The 13059-nt window shown below is 40.3% G+C and overlaps 1 protein-coding gene across 7 annotated transcripts in view; it reads left to right on the top strand.

Moving 5' to 3' along the window:
• Positions 1 to 13059, top strand: part of ABI2 (abl interactor 2) — a 63404-nt gene that overhangs the window by 44175 nt on the left and 6170 nt on the right. For 2 of the 7 annotated variants that reach the window (XM_030241603.2, XM_030241607.2), the window contains 6 exons: positions 81 to 178; positions 911 to 1057; positions 2075 to 2199; positions 4557 to 4715; positions 9065 to 9151; positions 9472 to 9645. In XM_030241603.2, coding sequence (XP_030097463.1) covers positions 81 to 178; positions 911 to 1057; positions 2075 to 2199; positions 4557 to 4715; positions 9065 to 9151; positions 9472 to 9645 — 790 coding nt within the window. The remainder of the gene's footprint in view (positions 1 to 80; positions 179 to 910; positions 1058 to 2074; positions 2200 to 4556; positions 4716 to 9064; positions 9152 to 9471; positions 9646 to 13059) is intronic. The other 5 variants (XM_030241606.2, XM_050977110.1, XM_050977108.1 and 2 more) reach the window with 3 other exon arrangements.

A 13059-nucleotide genomic window follows, 5' to 3' on the forward strand; every position in this document is an offset into this window, starting at 1 on the left:
ATTGCTAAAGGCATCTCTGTGTCTCTCCCCTCGACCCTGAGCTCAGTGAAGGCCGTTTTTGTCCCCGTTCTTTCATGCAGGTCAGCACCCAGAATATGAAGATGGGTGGGCTGCCTCGCACAACACCACCCACCCAGAAGCCCCCCAGTCCACCGATGTCAGGAAAAGGAACTATTGGGTAAGTGCAGTTACTGAGTGGGTGAACAGAAGGGAAGAGAGGGGAGATTCTTTCTTTTTCTCTAGTGGGAGAGATTTCATGGTTTTATTTTAACCATTCACAAAGGTCAAGAGGTGTAATATCTGCATCCTCTTATACTGATCGTGTCTTTGTATGTTAGTGTGCTGCTGCCAGAAGACAGTGGGCATCATCAGCCTTTCCCAACAGGAACCTTTTTCTCAGAGCAGAACACTTCAAATTACATAATGTAGAGTAAAATGTCATTAACTGTGGTTTTACAGGTGGTACTAAACAACTGAAAAATGAGTACATGGCACTGTTCATTATTTGTGCTGTGCCCGATGAAAGTCATTTCGTGGGAAGTTTATGAACCTGATTTTGACCTTAGGAAAATGTGTTATAAGTGGAATGAATGCTGTTTGCTGGTGTGTTTTAATGTATATACATACAGAACGTGGTGCTTTATTTTAATGCAAGATAATGGCTTACCTTTAAAATAAAAATGGGATGTGGAACACAGAGTTTACTGATAGGAAGACTGAAGTACCCGAAGAACATCCTTAATTCTTTTTTCCCCCCTCATCCTACAAAATGAGTACTGCAAAGTTATAGCTAAAGCCCATTTTTTAAGCTCACGTTCTTGGTTAGTATGTAGCTGTGTTTCAGAGAGCGAGAAGTGTCTGGTTCTGTGTGTTCCCCTAACTGGCTTGTGGCGTGTCTTGTGCCGTGCAGGCGGCACTCCCCGTACCGCACGCTGGAGCCGGTGCGGCCCCCGGTGGTGCCCAACGATTACGTGCCGAGCCCGACGCGCACCATGGCCCCGGCCCAGCAGAGCCCCGTCAGAACGGCCTCGGTCAACCAGCGCAACCGCACCTACAGGTACCGGCCTGGCCTGCTGGGGGCAGACACTGCTGTGCTGAACAGCGAATCCACCCGCACATCCCTCTGCCGGCAGCCTCCTCATTCATCCTGTGGACTGGCAATCTCATTGGCGTGATGAGAATGAGCACTAATCAAACCAGAATAGGGAATCGTGTTAAGATTATTCACTTAATCCCCTGTTCACCTCAGTTTTAGTGATCTCACTTAGAGTACTTAATGAATTACTAAGATTGTGAAGTCTTTCAAGGAGGTAGATCATGATGCTACTTTACTAAACGATGACCACACTGGGGAAGACTTTGTACACAGCTTGCCTTCTACATGTTGAAGGGCTGCTTAGATGCTTATACTTGACATTTTTGAACAGTCTTTGATGTTTATAGATTGAATAGCTGAAATTGTAGCATAGTGTTTTGGGGATATTGATAACTTCAAACATAGAAAAAAGCTAAACTTCATTACCAGGGGCTCTGCAGAAGACTAGTTTTTTCCTAGGATAATTAGTTTAATGATGTGATTAGAGCTGAATGCTTTCCTTGAAATCTTTACTTTTTAAACAGAATATGTTCTTGAGGATGGCTAAACAAGTGGACTTAAAAAGATAAGAAATCTGAATTTTACCGTCTTACAGCTTTTAGGCTCTAGTAGTCTCATATGAAAGCATATGAATCACAGTCTAAGCACTCCATAAGTTTTAAAGTTATAGGAAAAAGGTCTTTATTTCCTCTGTAAGGGCTTAACAATCCTGGAATGATGTGCTTTGAACAAGGTTCTGGAAGTGTTTTGGTTTTGGGCAAGTTCACTAAGGCTAACTTACTGAAAAAAAACCTCTTCTGTTGTGGTCAAAGTGGAGATTTTCAGGAAGGCCCAACTTTGTATAGGTTTATATCATCCTTGTTTCTTTTCTCCTGTTCCCCATTACTTCTCTGATTTTGTAAGATGCTCTGTGAGGGATATTATGTTTCAGCGGGAACAGGATTACATTCATACCCTGGTTACTTTGGTTTCTTACAGCAGCAGTGGCAGTAGTGGAGGAAGCCACCCAAGTAGTCGGAGCAGCAGTCGAGAGAACAGTGGAAGTGGAAGTGTAGGTGTTCCCATTGCTGTTCCCACACCATCTCCTCCTAGTGTCTATCCAGGTAAATGGAAACTTCTTGTTCCTCTTTCTGCCTCATTGTTAACCTTGAGCATTTGCAGTTTCCTAAGGGAATCCCAGAGTTCATTGCTATTGATGAGTTTGAATCAAGTAGTATCTTCTCTGAGAGTGTCTGATGTGCTGTAATGTTCCTTTTATGTATTAATTTATCAGAATTTTTTGCCTGGCTGCCTGCAGGTGACAAGGTAGGACACAGCACATTTTTTAGTGGGCTGAGGGACTCTTCTCCCTTGTCCTTTTAAGCAAATAAATGTTTTTTCATTGACTGTTTAGGCAGATACATAGAAGAATGTTTTTAAAAAATTAGATTGAATGAGAGTAGAGCAAATAGAGTAAATCTTGAGTACATCAATGCAAGCCTGAATTGTCACAAAGAGATACTTGCTCAGTGTAATGGCCCCAGACTTTCCAGAAGTAGGAAGTGTTATAAGTAGTTCTTTTTCCTTTGCTCAGCCTTTTCAGTGAAGAAGAGCCTGTAGTTCACTTGCAGCAAAGTTCATGATGCTTCTGAAACAGAGATGGAAATGTTTTGGTTTCCTCTTTATATTTTCTGATTTATACAAAAGCTAAAGACAGCCAAGCTAGAGATTGGAGCATAAATAACACAATGCAAAGACATCTTTCAGAAGTAATACTTTTCACTGAAAAGTTTTGGGTTATGTTCCCTTCAGACCTGGAAAGAAGTCGATTTGCTTGACCCTCATTTACCATCTACACAGGAATGAGCCTTTCTTTAACAGCTCCATTGTTTTCTCATCTCTTGCATTCTTAAATACTGTGCAGCTAATAAATAGCTAACACTGAATAGTCAGAGGCTTTCTCTAATCCTTGCTAACATATCTCCTTATTAACTCCACCTCTTCCTCCTCTCTTCACTCAGCCCCTGCTGGCTCAGCTGGCACTTCTCCCCTTCCTGCTACCTCTGCTCCTGCCCCCACTCCTCCTGCTCCTCCTGCCCCTTCCTCCGCTGCCCCAGATGCTGCTGCTGCTGCTGCAGGAGCTCAGCCCCTTGCTGATGGCTTCACCTCTCCAACTCCCCCTGCTGTTTCTTCCACACCCTCTGCAGGTGAGTGTCTGCTCCAGCTGCTGGGCAGAAGAACCCAGATGTGATCGTGATCCAAGGCTTTGCAAAGTTACTTCAGCAGCAGTGATTCATAATTTTAAAAAAAAGTTCAATTATAACTAGAATGGATGCTTTCTTCGCTGTTTCTTATCTGTAAAAAGTGGATTTTTTAATATGGTACACTACATTATTGGTACAAAGCAGAGGGAATGTGATGCTGTAGTTCATGCATTTGCTCTTACAAGCAAGTAACAGAGCAAGCAACTTGTGTTTTTATTTACTGACCTAGTAAGAAGTTGTGCAAAGCAAGCAAAACATAATTAAGAACAATACAAGTTTTTAAAAATTTGTACATTCTTTTGTTCTGTTTCTCGGTTTACTTCTTTTCTCAACTATAGTGACCATCCCTCCTTCCCTTGTTTTCTTGCAAACTCTCAAATTTCCTTCTAGGACAGATGGTGGAGGCACAATAGTCTGTGGGGTGTAATAATGCCTATGGGAATAACAAATCCAGCTTACTCTTACATGGAATATAAAATCCAGAGAATTTTGTGTGAGCACAGAAGATACCTTGCTTCATTTATTGCTTGCTGGGATTCACAATCAATGTCGTGAATACAGAAAGTGAAGAAAATGCAGAGCAAGTTTTTGAGGAGATGTTTTAATTGACAGTTCCCTTGAAGAGGGTCTTCTTGTTTGACTTCATTTATTCCATCCTTCAAGCAGTTTCTAACATTCATATCTCCCCAGCTGAGATATGAATGTTAGAAACTGCTTGAAGGATGGAATAAATGAAGTCAAACAAGAGTACTGTGTTTTTCAGTTAGAGAGGGGTTTAACAGCTTTGGATCCTGGAAATGGCCTGCAGTTATTTTTCACATGTATGTTCCTTAATTGCAGAAGTGTAACATTTTGGGGAGTTTTTTGCAGGTTCAGAAATAACTGAATTTATAAGAAGTTATTGTAATACATTATTTAACATAAATAACCAGATATTTTTTTCTTTCATTTTGAGGATTCATAGCTTAAACACCCTTGTATTTTCCCACTGGCTTTTGTAGGCAGTGCAGAGTGCAGGCAGTTGGGAGAGTTATGTTTTGCATTGCTCTTGTGACATTCGGTGTCCTGCCAGTCTGGCAGCTGAAGGGGCTGACTCCTAGGATGCAGACTCTTAAAATAAAGCACCAGAAACCTTTCCAAACCTTTGAAATTGAATGCAGGTAGAGAGAAGGCAGGCATCATTCTTCTCTTTGCTAATGCATTTCTCTCTCCCATAGGTCACCCTGTTCAGTTCTACAGCATGAACAGGCCTGCAGCTCGGCACACGCCCCCGACCATCGGGGGCTCTTTGCCGTATCGGCGCCCGCCTTCCATCACGTCACAGACCAGCCTTCAGAACCAGATCAACGGGGGCCCCTTCTACAATCAGAACCCAGGTGAGAAAGTTTGGCTGCTCCACTGAACTCAGTGGTGGTGAACACGGTGACCTTCAGCTCTCTGGAATTTTATCTTCTGCTCCATTGCAGATCTTGCACTTTCAGTATGTTGCTGGTAGCTGTGCCAAAGCTGCAGTCCAAGTGCACAGTGCTCAGCTTTTCTATGGCAAGCATCTTAAAAAATGCTGGCTTTGTTGCCAGATAATTTACGTTTGATGTCACAGTCCCTATCAGACAAGCTTTAGTCCTTGACTACACCATGTGCCATGGACCTGATTTGGTGTGGGATGGGTATTTGATTTTGCACCAGAATGCTGATTCTTCATTAATCAGTCTTTACCTTGTGTGCCTTTTCCTTCTGGGTAATGTACAGTTCAAGCAGTTGTACTTGTTACATCGGGGTAGGCATTGGACACCTTGGAGACACCAGTGGTGTTTGGGTTCTGTGTCGTCTGCTAAGCCCACAAGTGATGTTATTTTATGGGTGATCTGCCTTACAAAGCAAGAGGAGAGTGAGTGTCCTGTGTGTCAGTATAACACAGTAGCCTTTTACCTTAGGAGTCCTTCTTCCTGTGCTTCTGATGGGACCAGGAGGGTTTTATAGCAGACCAGGGGAGAGTTTCTCTTTTGACCAAGCTACAGAAAGATGCAGGGGACATACTGAAGGTTTCTTGTCAGGAAATGCCCTATTACCAGCAAAATTGAATGTTAACTTGCAAGTACTAATGTATGTTGGTGTTTCATTGGAGTGGTGGATTTGAAGGGTGTGTGTGTGTGTGTTGCTTGGTTGCTTTAGATTTGGGTGGGGTTTTTTTTGTTTGGTTGGTTGGTTTTTTTTTTAAATTGAGCATTGAACTTGGAATTAGGTCAAATGCTGCAATCTGTATTTAAGGGATTTGATCAGGTTTGGCTGTTACTGTTTGTGAGCTACCTGCAGGGTGAGCTGAGCTTGAGATGGAAATGAATGGTCCTGCTGGGCACAGGGAAGTGGAGGAAGTTGTAAGGCTAAATTGTAGCCCAGTTGCCTTAAATAGGTCATATTTTTTAAGCACATTATGTGCATACTGAAGACTGAAGGGGGAATAGGCAAGAAAGAAAGGGTAATAGCACAAAAGAAACCTTTTAGGATTACAATAAAGCAATTTTTGCAATAAAGATGATTTTTAGTGTATCCAGAGAGTTTTTGACGACTGCTGTGCGTTTTTTGCTTTAGCAAAGGGATAATTCTCTGCAAGTTGCCATTGCACTGTTAATAGGTAATCATAGAAGATGCCAAATAGACTTAAAATAAATTGCATAACCACAGTTGTCTGTGTATCCAGACAGAAGGTAATGATTATGGTGATTAGTCATTTGAACTATAAATCACAAACAAAATAATACTTCACTTATACTGGCATATCTGAGACAATATAAATAAGCAGTTGTAGTAGGAGACTTTTTTTTTTAATATACCAGCAGAATACAGAATTTATTAGCTTTGCAGTTACACTAAACCAAGGTTTTTTTGGAGTTCACCTTGAAAGGAGAGGATGCTCAAGCATGCATAATTGATGAAAGCCCTAAGAACAGAGGCACTGTTGTGTCTGGAAGGAGCAGATTCAGTAGTGATGGGACAGAGGCCACAATTTTTTCTCAGCATTCCTGAAGAGAGTTAGAAAACAAGAGGGGAGAGAGAGACCTTGCAGGAGGCAGAGGAGGGTGCTATGGCTTTTTTGTTGTTTGCAGGGAGTTTGGCAATAACCCAGTACTGTTATTTCCATTGCCATTTTTTAAAATGGTGGCCTAGTCATGTTTGTTTATTCACTTGACAGGGGCATGAAAGGTACTTGCATTGCCCTGTTCTGTTAAAAACTATTTCAAGATAATAAAATTTTTGTGCTTTGTGATGAGACCTTTTTAACAACTGAGAAGAAAATATTAAGAAATGCAGGCTCTGAATGATCTCAGCATATGTCTATCCCAAAGCCACTCTTGCCAGCCAAGCCAGCTAGCAAGTGCTTTAACATTGCAACTTTGGATATCATTTTCTAAGCACTATAGAGCTCAGCACAGGCTAAAAACGGGGTGGGAGAATCTGGGCAAGTATTAAGATAGTGGTTGCACCCCACCCCATCTGTGCAGCTGAGTTCTTACCAGTATGAAGCAGCCTAGTGGAAGGTGCTCTTGAGCATTTCTGAATTAATTTACAGGAACTGTGTATTAAATCTATCAGTGGTCAGTATGGAAGGAAGATGGGAAAGAACATTTAAGATGATTATACAGCAGAGGTAAAGTTCTTCTGATGCATTTAATAAAAAAAATAGTAATAAAATGTTTATTGTAATGCCTCTTAGAAGTCAAAACTAGAGTCATTATATAGTGTATAGACACAGTATTATGATAGTCCCTGCACAGTGCAAAGACTGAAGCACAAACTGAGGGGTTGAGATACTCAAGGAATGATGTCAGCTGCTGTTAGCATCACCATTGTGATTAAACTACACAACCCAAACTGAACCTGGGAATTTTTTTGTATTTGCTTGGCATACTTGTCTAGTGTGATTTATTTTTCTCCATGGAAAGCCTTGTTATTTCTTTCAAAGAAATATATGCAGTTCATGAACAAAGTACACTGTAGAGACCAAGGAAACTGGAGCTACTCTCCTATGATAGGTATGGATTGTGTGAATCCATATCATGTTGAATAGAGGAATCATTTTGAAATTAAACACTTTTCTAGTGTATATAATTGAAAAAGCAGGGACAAGGATGCTGAATTGATGAATATTACTGTTTTTCAGTAGGACTTTAAATTTGACTTCCCTTTTTATGCTTTGAAAAAGTGCAAGACCAAATCTTTTCACAGCAATCATGGTTACACTTGAAGGAATAAATACCCTGAGGTCACGTTGTTTGAGTCAAAGAAACTGTAATCAGAAATACATTTCTGTTTTTTTCTCAAGAGAGATCAATTAAATGGTGAAATAATGGAACTTACTTTATATGGAGGTACTTTTACAAAAAAAAAAAAAAAGGATGGTTGCTATTAGTCTTTTCATTCATGCTGTGTGGTTCTGAAAGAAATGTGAATGTGAGTGACAGAAGAAATTCAAAGCACTTAAGATGTTACTGGACTGAGCAAACAGAAGAAATTTTAAGACACAAGTTCTAAATGCTGGAAAACTTTTTTCTCTTGCTACGAAAATGTGAATTAATTCTGAAAAATGCTGCATCATACCTATCAGTTTTCTTACTACCTCTGGAATTAGCCTGAAATTTATTTTGTTCTGTCTGGTAGCTAAATAAATGTACTGGTACATGAAGTATAGACTTCTTTTCCCCTTAATCCCTTTGGACATGATTAAATGTTTTTTGTATGCCACATACTAACAAGAAATTTATTATTTGTGCTTCTCCTAAGGTGTGCTGTCTGAAAAATCATCTTGCAACTTGCCTAAAGAATTTTGCTGCATTATTCAAAATGATACTAAACTCTCATAAAACTAGTTAGCTGATGTTTTAACTAGATAACTGAAACTCACATTCCAGGCTTAAACTACAGTTCAGCATTACAGCATTTGTAACTGGCTGAAAGCATCTTCTTTAACTGGGAATTCACATATACTGTACAAAGGCAGCTCTTATTGTACAAAGAGAGCTCTTCTGGTACCAGTGAAAGGGTTGTTCAGAGTTCAGTGCAGAGAAGTCAGGTGGGGAGGAAATCAGGCAGCACATCTAGAATAGGCTCTGTGGTTTGGCAGCAGCACAGTGTGCTCTGTTCTGTCAATAAGATCAGAAGTGTTGCATCTTTCAGATCTGCACAGTTCTCTAAAGGCATCTTTTTCTGTTTTGTCTGAAATAGCTGCCTCATTCAATGGGGCTTTTGGCCTACATCTTGGAAAAAAAAGAGGTATATCCATTTTCTTTACTAGGGATTCATGGATGCTGTTACTCAGCATCCATCCTCTATAAATATCAACTAGGTTTGAAAGGGGGAGGATTATAGGCAGAGAGTCCTCTTGATACATTTTTTTAGTTAGGTCTGCCCATAAAGTGCTATATTCTATAGTAAGAAACTTCATCTTAAGGGAATCTCATGGTCAAATCAGAAAAATGCTTCCACATGGATTCTTAATGTTATGAAAAAGACCAGGGTTGGAAATTTTAAAAATAGAGAAATATCCTTGAAGAAAGGATTAGGAATATGCTTAAACCACCTGATCCATTTGTCTTTAAATGTCAGTCTTTTTATCTTGGCTTCTTGGCAGCCTGCTGCACTGTCTGAGTGGTGATGATGTCTACTTTCCTGTTTGCTGCTTTGTTGTGTTTCTAACTGGATGCCTCTCTCTTTTTAATTTCTGTGGCAGCATCCCTTGCTCCTCCTCCCCCCTCCATCCTACAGGTAACTCCACAGTTACCACTAATGGGATTTGTGGCCAGAGTTCAAGAAAACAGTAAGTTTGCTGCTTCCTTGTGCAACGTTTTATTACTGAATATGGCTTTTGAATTGATGAAAGATTTGTCTGTATATAGCCAGAATTCTGCATTCTCTACTGCCTCTGCAAGTTTGTCCGAAATTGTGAAGGGTGGGAAAAAGAAATAATCTTATTGAAGGTACCTGGTCATTCCATCTCTGAATTTTCCTGTCTCTAGTGTATTTTCACAAGTTATAACTGTTGGTCCCACTTCCACTAATTGGGATAGAGGGTAGGACTTGAAGCAGCTACCATGGTTGTAGAGACATTTTCATGGTGGTACTGTTACTTGTGTTCAGTTTCAGATACTCCTCCCCCGCCACCCCCTGTGGATGAGACGGTGTTTGATGAGTCTCCACCTCCACCCCCACCTCCCGAGGATTATGAGGAGGAGGAAGCAGCTGTGGTGGAGTACAGTGATCCCTATGCTGAGGAGGACCCTCCCTGGGCACCAAGGACATACTTAGAAAAGGGTAGGTCTGGAGCTAGAAGAGACAGTAGGGTTGTATTTGTAACAACTTTCTGTATGTGTTCCTGCAATCCTGCTTTTGCACATGGAGTCTGCCTACACTCCTCCATACCATCTTTGGTGTTACAGCATTTTAGTCAGTAGCAAAAGAGAAAGAAGAGGCCCTGATGTGTGTTTATAGTCTCTCATAGTAATGCAAGGGCAGGGGGGGCAGTGTGTGCCCGTGCCTTGAGAAACAACTTTCTATTTGAGGAAATGATGTTTGAATGATAGTTCTGTTCTGCTTTCCTGTGGAACTTCTTGAGCTTGGGAACTAAAATAGTTTATGTAGGTGCATATAGACACAGATCTGTTCCATCTCACATGGGACAGCAAAACTGTAAAGGAGAGTCTTTAAAGATAAGCTGGAGAAAGTCAGGCTTTTAGTCAGAAAATGTTTTCTGTGGGGAGCAAAAGTATAAGAAACCAAACATTGTCTCTCTTGATGTAGAGACACATGCAAAAACATAGTTTTGATATGTATTTTAAAACTAGATGACCAAAATATTGAAAAGATTGGTCTGTGTTTAGAAACACTTTTAAAAGTAGCAGAAAATAAAATTGCTTTCTGCATATGAAGAACTATAGTAGTTAGGATATAGTAGTTTAGGATACTAGAAAAAATGAGATATTGACATAGATGTGGATTCTCTTGTAGTTACATGAATGTCTCTACTTAGCCCATGTCTTGAGATTTGACTGCTTTGCTGGAATTGAGAGAAAAGTGCTTGGCTGTGAGTTTTTTGTAGAAAGCTTTGAAGCTTAAAAATTAATGAGAAACCTTATACTAAAAGAGGACTTTAATACACAAAGAATTTGTATACTTATACTGCTGGGAATTAAAATGTTTTTTTCAGCAAAATAATTTGTCCTGTGGCAACTCCTTAAGTTCCTAAAAATAGTATTCTGCTCCACATGATTCAAAGTGAAAACAGATGAAAGTAAGTAGCTCTTCCAACACATTTACCCCCAATAAGTATAATTCCCAATTCTTAGGATTTGTACTTGTACTTTTGTTATGACCGTTCTCCTATTTAAGTTCATATGAGAGCATTTTTACAGGGTTAGGGTTGATGACCTTTGCAATGGAAGCTGGGACACCAAGGAGATGTCAAATTACAAGAGAGTTGCTGTATATTGGATTGGGGTTCAATATGACCCCATGCTGCAGTGGGTCAAGCAGTGTGGGAGGTTTAACATTTACCCTTTAACACCAAGAGCTGAGGATGGAAGTGAATAGCAGATCCATTTGGAACAGATGGAGAAATTGTTCAGTAGGATATAGTTACTGGGGATGCTGAACTTGAGGACACTGCCACTGTAATAGCCACTGTGACTGTAACAGCAACAGCCAACCTGCAGTGTCCAGGGATGTGCACTGCAGTTTTCCACTGAGCTCTGTGTCTGGATGTGTGGCAGGAAAAGATAAGAAAATGATTTGGCTCTGCAAATCAGATGAATGGAAATGGGTATCCAGAAGGAAAGATTGCACTTTCACCACTTTAAGTGTGTGTTCACAGATTCCAGCTGTATAATCAGCGTAGCCTACATTTATGGTCAGTTGGATATAACAGAATTCAGCCAAACTCTGGAATTGTTGAAGAACCAAAAATCACTGAGTGGAAGAATATCAGCCTAAATGAGTAATTCTGTTTTGTATAACTGCATTGAAACACATTCAGACAGAAACTAAAAGAAGCCCTGGCTTAGGCTGACAGGGCAGGATGCCACCTCCTGAGTCAGTATTGCTGCTTCCTGTCTCATCTGGAGCCTTTCTTGCAATGCTGGCCTGGCCTCCTCATAACTCGGGGCATGTGACAAGCTCACAGCTTGATCTGGTGGGACTACAGACTGAAGGATTAAACAGCCTTTTAGAGAGAGGACTGCTGCCAATACATAAATAACATACTGGAGGAAGCAGTGGTGACGTAAAAACAAAACCAGGCTTCAGGTAAATTTTATGAGGCTTAACAAGAAGCAAATTTTCTTCACAAATTTAAGGAAGAGTTTCCTTCTTGTGATCATGAAATAATGAATCCATTCAGTATCCAAAGGGACTAGAGTACACTCAGAAGTTAGAAAGGAATTGGAAGTTACCATGGTCCTTGGATGATGATGATGATGATTGCCATCAAGGGAGTGAAGAAAAATAGCACAGTAACTGCAGGAAGAAATTTCAAAACCCTTAGAAAGGAATTTTGAAGGACTTAAATTGATTGCATCACGTTTATACACTTGTTTTTCAAGCTAAAATCATACTTGTTTCTCCATTGGTGTTTTGTTTGCTTAGAATTATATGTCTAAAACTGTACAGAATAAGTTACTTAACAACTGCTGGCACAATTGTAGAGCTAACAATATGTGTTTTTAAAGTATGCTCTAGTCACATGATAAAAAAATTATTTGCATACTCTGATTTTCCACTGGGATTGATCTGTATATTTTATAATCTCTTCTGGATCCAGGTTTCCCTAGTGTTGGTTTGTGTTGATTCCTTTGCTCCATTAAAAAGGAAATGACCTTTTTTCTTTTGAAAAGAATGATGAGTTTAATAGAACTCTTGGACAGTGGTTTTATGAACACATGCTGTTAATTTTTAATCCTTGCTTTAGTTTAGAGTATCTTTCCATCTATCCTCAGCACAAGATTTTAGGATCCCTGTCCAACGTACTTTTTTTTTCCTTAGTGGCAGCACTGTGTGTTTCGTTGCCAAGTTCTCAAAGCAGTGATTGATGCTATTTGGTAAAGTACTCAAGAGTCTGGCATAGCTAACTTTCTCTATGAAACACATAATGATAGCACCGAGATTGGAAAAGTGTATCAATTCTACATCTATTTTCTGCCATTTCCGGACTGTTCTATTTAGTATTTCCAAGTGCTTTGTCCAATTTCTTTGCCTTTCCTAACAGTTTTTGTGCCATCACTAAAATATTCTGCAGCTGTTAGAAAAATGTCCTGATACAGTATGTGTACATTTCCACCTTCTTTCTTTGTGGCTTCTAACAGGGATTCGCCCACCTTGGTGCTGTGTCTCTGGGAGTGGCTGCTGGATATTGAGATGCACATGACCTTTAGAGATTTAAATGTGGAAGTAGCTAAGGTAGATGGAAGTCTGGGATATCAGCCTTGGCTCACTCGCTCTTGCTACACTCCCTCTTCCATGTTTTCCTGCTCTTTCCTGTGCTGACATCTGGTTTAGCAAGTGTAGGAATAGTTGTGAGTGGTCCTAGCCATGGGGATTCACAACCACTTCGTTGTATCATTCCACACCAAAAGTTTATCATACAGTTGGACACTTCCTCTGGTGGGTCTGGAAATAGAAAAGTTAAAGGAGTCCTGGCTCATGTGCTTCAAAGCGTGAGCCTGTTACAAAGTGGGT

This window comes from Serinus canaria, chromosome 7 (assembly GCF_022539315.1).
Source record: "Serinus canaria isolate serCan28SL12 chromosome 7, serCan2020, whole genome shotgun sequence".
Taxonomy (NCBI): domain Eukaryota; kingdom Metazoa; phylum Chordata; class Aves; order Passeriformes; family Fringillidae; genus Serinus; species Serinus canaria.